Source organism: Chiloscyllium plagiosum, unplaced genomic scaffold, assembly GCF_037043375.1.
Source record: "Chiloscyllium plagiosum isolate Xiang-an unplaced genomic scaffold, Cpla_swu_hap1 HiC_scaffold_47, whole genome shotgun sequence".
Lineage (NCBI taxonomy): Eukaryota > Metazoa > Chordata > Chondrichthyes > Orectolobiformes > Hemiscylliidae > Chiloscyllium > Chiloscyllium plagiosum.
Genome location: NW_028270185.1, coordinates 14258092 through 14264091, shown reverse-complemented (window position 1 = coordinate 14264091; position 6000 = coordinate 14258092). Strand labels below are relative to the sequence as shown.

General features: G+C 42.9%; 1 protein-coding gene across 1 annotated transcript in view; it reads left to right on the top strand.

The window, feature by feature from the left end:
* The first annotated feature begins 359 nt into the window (after window positions 1–359).
* LOC122542870 (cytochrome P450 2F2-like) overlaps window positions 360–6000 on the top strand; it is a 41679-nt gene continuing 36038 nt past the window's right edge. The window contains exon 1 of the mRNA XM_043680979.2: window positions 360–659. Coding sequence (XP_043536914.1) covers window positions 477–659 — 183 coding nt within the window. The 5' untranslated portion in view covers window positions 360–476. The remainder of the gene's footprint in view (window positions 660–6000) is intronic.

Here is a 6000-nt window from a genome sequence, read left to right as displayed (position 1 = left end):
CAATTTTTCAGTGGTATGTGGAATGTTAGCCTTGATTCAGGTGTTCAAGTCCTGGAGTGGGACTTGAAACACAATCCTCTGACTCAAGAGTTGAAATGGCCTCCGACTCAATCATACAGCATCAGCAGAATAAAGCTGATGTCAAAGACTAAGAATTGGGGCAGGAGGGGGTGAAAGTTTGAGTAAGCTATTACACAAAAAATAATCAGCATGTTGCAAATTTAAGAGTCATAGCATTACTCACTGGCACAGGGCTTTGTAGTTCAGGGTGCAAACTGTCTCCACCCCCAGCAAGGGAGGAGTTTTCATTCATATAAAGCTGCACAGTGCATTGCAAGACAGTTGCAGATTCCTGTATGCTTGTTTAAACACAAGCTGTTCCTCAAGTAAACCACAACTGGGTCCAGAACTGAGCAGGAGCATTGAAGCTTTCAAAGGTGCATCAAGGGCCCATTACGAACTGATCCTGGACTGCTATGGATTTTAGTACCATTGGAGTGACTCTCATTGCCTTTCTGCTGTCTGTGCTGCTGCTGCTTGTGCGCTCTTGGAAGAGTAAGCTGATATACCGCAAGCTCCCCCCAGGTCCTCCCGCTCTCCCATTCCTAGGGAATGCCTTGCAGATAGACAAGAGAGCCCCTGATCAATCTCTGATGAAGGTGAGCAAACTTTATGGTAACCGTGTAACTTGTTCTGCGTTCTGTGTTTCTTATGACCTGTGCCATACTTTGTTTGCATATTTGTATATGCGGGTGTTGGCATTCTCTTGATACCTATGTAAGGCTCACCTCTAGCAGCAGGAGCACGGGATAAAATGTACTCCACCCCTCCCCTCCCCCCACAGAGGAGAAAAATGGCTTGCCCTTGAATAGGAGTGTACAGTATGGGAGGATACCATTCAGCCCATTTTTTCTATGTTGGGTGACAAGTCACCTCACAGTGTATTCCCACTTCCCACAAATTGATTTTTAAAATTCTTTTTTAATATGATGTGGATGTTACTAGCATTTGTGGCCCATCCAAAATGGCCGTTAAACAGAGTGGTTTGGGAGGTCCACTTCAGAGGCCAGTTAAAAATCATATGTCGGCCAGACCAGGTAAGCATGGCAAATTTCCTTCCCTGAAGGGCATGGATGAACCAGATAGATTTTTACGAAAATCAGTGTTAGTTTTAAGGTCATGCATCAACATCCAGGTGGTTCCAGGATAAAGTGAGGACTGCAGATGCTGGAGATCAGAGTCGAGAGTGTGGTGTTGGGAAGGCACAGCAGGTCAGGCAGCATCCGAGGAGCAGGAGAATCGACGTTTCGGGCATAAGCCCTTCATCCTACTCCTCAGATGCTGCCTGATCTGCTGTGCTTTCCCAGCAACACACTCTCAACCCCAGGTGGTTCCTGTGTCAAGAAACTTAAGAGGAGTGATTGAAGAAGTTAGGACTGTTCACCTTGGAGAAAGAGATTTGATAGAGGTACTCAAAATCAGAGAGGTTTGGACCCAGAGTGGACAGGTAAACATTTGTGAAGGGAATGATGAATGCTGAGATTACAGGCCCCAGGATAGTGACTATTCCTTTTTGTTGCAATGGAATGCAATCAGTCACATCTGGATTCTGAATGAGTCACATGTGGCTGGCTCATGGTTAATACACTGGACAATACGGTCACATCATAGTCAAGGGCTGTTACAGACAGCAATTGATAAGGAATGTTAGTTTTTCTCCCCCAAAGGATTTTGACTGGACTGGAGAATATTAGTTATGAGGAAAGATTGAACGGACTCAGGTGATTGACACAAGTAAGAAAAGGGACTTCAAGAGAGGCTTTTCGACAGAGCGAGTGGTTAGCACCTGGAATGCCCTGCCTGGGAGTGTGGTAGGGGCAGGTTCTGTTGACACATTTAAATGGGAATAAGGCTATTATCTGAAGAGGAAGAATTTTTGGAGTTACAGGGGGGCAAAGATGGGAGATAAGAGTGAGGTGAATTTCTCATTTGAAGAGCCAGTATTGACACAATGGGCTGCATTGTGTCCTCTGCCCTAAAACACTTCCGAGATTCTTTAAATCTGAGTCCGTTCAATGTTTCCTAATAATTAATATTCTCCAGTCCAGTCAACTTCCTCTGGGAAAAAAAACTAACATTCCTTATCAATTGCTTCTGTAACAGCCTTGACTATGATGTGACCGTGTTGTCCAGTGTATTAACCATGAGCTAGCCACATGTGACTCATTCGGAATCCAGATGTGACTGATGGCATTCCATTGCAACAAAAAGGAATAGTCACTATCCCGGGGCCTGTAATCTCAGTATTCATCATTGTATGTGAACTTGTGAATGTTTGCCAGTCACATAAAATTGTTTGTTGTGAGGTAAAACAGCATGCTTTTTCATTCATCATTGTATATATTTTAGATCCTTAGAGGGACTGAGAGATGTGGTTGCTAAGCAAGCAAATATATGCATGTTTTACCTGTGTGTCAGTGAGAGAGAGGTATTCTATGTTAAAACTAGTCCCTATGGCTAAAACGATGTCAGCAGAACTACACCTGGCATTTATCACCTGGGGTTTATCACCTGGAGCAAATCTAGAAGAGTAACTGGCAAGTTAATTGAAAGATGGAAGACCTGGGGAGGCTTGACAGTGTTGATGCTGAGAAGACATTTCCCCTTGTTGGGCAGTCTACAACCTGAAAACACAATTTAAAAATTAGGGGTCTCCCATTTATGACTCAGATGATGAGCAGAATCTTTATCTCTCCGAGAATCATCACTCTGTAGAATTCTCTTCCTTCGAGAGCAGTGGAGATTGGAGCAATTGAATATAGGGCAGCATTTGCTCAACAAGGGAGTTGAGGATTATGGGGATAGGCAGGAAAGTGGAGTTGAGGGTACAATCAGATCTTATTGAATAACAGACCAGGCTTAAGGGGCCAATTGGCCTACCTTTGTGACCTCTTTGCTCTCCTTACATGATTCTGTTATATTTTATTTTAAAATGCTCCTATGAAGCACTGGAGGGGTCTTATAACTTTAAAGCCGTTATTTAAATGTGATGTTTTTTACTTACTTTACTGCACAAAGCCACCATCAATCCCCAGAATTCCAGAAAACCTGGGGTACAGAGCCGTCATCCACCCACCGGAGCATGGCACACCTTCCATGCCTCTTCTTTTCAACTTGGCATAAAAGCGCACTAGTAAAGATAGCAGGAGGAAGATATCTGAGAAGCATTGGCAAAAATTCATCTGGGGTTTGCTGTATTTTGTGAGGTTCAGGGACCTGCTAATGAAGTACTTCCCACCCTCACGTCCTTCCTTACTAAAGGGCACCAGCAAAGCAGGAACACTTGGCTCAGCTTTTGCTAAATAGCTTAACAAGAGTTTACTATCTTAAGCTAACAGGAAATGCTTGATGAGCATACAAATCAGCAAAGTCAATGTTTACAAACGACAGAAAATTCCACCAGCAGCTAACAAATAAATGTTTCATTGATCTTCTCGCGCCAGGTTTGTTACTTTATCAGACTTATTTTTTGAATCTTATATCCTGGTTCTTATATGTTAATAGCGTGAATGCAGTGTCAATAGTCATGGCCTATATTGAGCTGAAGGGTTCAGGCAATGTAAGGGTGAGGTGGATTCCAACCAGCTCGTTTCAGCAAAAATAAAAACTGGGGTGTCAGACAGGAGCTGACTGCTTCTCGCTCAAATTCTCTTCAGGCCTCAGTGCTACTGTTACCTTTCACCATCTTCTAATTCCTTGTCCTCTCTCTTTCTCCTTACTGTTCCCGTCCCCTCTGAAGGGCACTCAGGATTGGCATGATTTAAGAGCTAACTTTCATCCCTGAAGATAAAATTACTTGATGATTCTCCCACAGTCAGATGATCACCTGTCACAACTGACCCACTTTTACACCTGAGCTGGAATGTTAGCCAGCTGCTCGGCCACGGGAGCCATCACAGGAATCCCAATGTTATGAGCCACTATTGCATCCACAATAGTACACTTATGTGAAGTTGTTTTGACAAATTTTAGTGCTTCTTGGCTGAGGGGCACTCATGCCAATTAGTTGTAGCTCCTGCTTCCCCTGTTAAAACTGAATAACTGAGCAGATCAAACATATATACACTCTCATCAACATAACTTTAAGCCAAATAAAGAATTCATCTTCAAATGATTGCAAAACAGATGGCTTACAATGACTGTGTGCAGCCAAGAGTATTTTTATTGAAATGTTGTCTGCCTTGAAGTTCCATCATGAATTGTTGTAGATACAGAAAGGTAGGGGAATGAGGGGTATTGAGTATAAGAGCTGGCAGGTCAAGTTAAAATTGGATAAGACTTTGGTTCAGCCGCATTTAGAATACTGTGTACAGTTCTGGTCGCCACATTACCAAAAGGATGTGGACGCTTTGGAAAGGTTGCAGAGAAGGTTTACGAGGATGTTGCCTGGTATGGAAGGTGCTAGCTATGAAGAGAGGTTGTGTAGGTTAGGTTTATTTTCATTAGAGAAAAGGAGATTGAGGGGGGGACCTGATTAGGTCTACAAAATCATGAAGGGTATAGACAGGGTGGATAGAGATAAGCTTTCCTCCCAGGGTGAGAGATTCAATAATGAGAGGTCATGCATTCAAGGTGAGAGGTGAAAAGTTTAAGGGGAATACACACAGCAAGTACTTTACACAGAGGGTGGTAGGTGCAGAGGTAGGAGAGGCAGGCACGGTAGATTCATTTGAGGTGTGTCTGGACAGATGCATGAGTGGGGAGCAGAGAGATACAGATCCTTAGGAATTGAGCGATAGGTTTAGACAGTGGATTTGGATCAGCTCAGGCTTGGAGAGCCGAAGGGCCTGTTCCTGGGCTGTAAATTATTTTTCTTTGTTCTTTCTTTGAGGGCTGGGGGTGGCGGTGCTGTTGCATCAAAACATCAGTTATGGTAAAATCCGATGTTGTGGTAGGTTTGGTCCAACTGGACTAGGTTCTAATGAATAAACGATCAGACTTTCCGCAGTGGGATATTTAAATTTTTCTGATGGGATATACCATTCTCACAATATATTAAGATGCATCAGCAACAGGGAAATATCTACCCCACAAACTGAGACACTTTGAAAGATCAAGAAGATGAGCAGAGAGTAAGGCAAGAGCTAATGGAGGGAGGAAGAGATAGAGGAGAGAAGAAAGAGTAAGACATGATTGGGGAAGAAGAAAAAAGAAGATAGAACAGAGTGAAGGAAAGAAAGATGACTCATAGCGTTAAATTCAGTCGGCACAGGGAGCAAAGGAAGAGATGGATTGATAAAGATGTTGACAACGAGGAAAGAGAAAAGGAAAAGAGAAAGGGGTCAGTTAAAAACAGAGCACTAGAAGGTCTTCTGAGGAAAGGCTGAGGGGCTTGAGGCTGTTTTTAGACAGAAGGAGGCTGAGAGATGACTTAATTGAGACATATAAGATAATAAAGGGGGTTAGATAGGGTGAGAGCCTTCATCCTCGGATGGTGATGGCTAGCACGAGGGGATGTAGCTTTAAATTGAGGGGTGACAGATATAGGACAGATGTCAGAGGTAGTTTCTTTACTCAAAGAGTAGTAGGGGTAAGGAATGCCCTGCCTGCAACAGTAGTAGACTCACCAACGTTAAAGGTATTTAAATGGTCTTTGGATAAACATATGGATGAAAATGGAATAGTGTAGCATAGATGGGCTTCAGATTGGTTTCACAGGTCAGCACAACATTGAGGACCGAAGGGCCTGTACTGCACTGTAACGTTCTATGTTCTATGTTCTAAAAGTTAGAAAGAAAGAGAGCACATCCATTATGTCGATGTCTTTCACACCCTTAGGATGTGTTCCAGCCAGTCATTTATTTTTGGTGTTTTATAAGGTAGAAAAGGTAAGATTTGCAAAGGAAGATCCCAGAAGTATGAATAAATGATTAACAAAATGTTGTTACTGAGAGATTCCATTCTCCATTTTCACTCAGATATCAGCTGAAATTAATATAG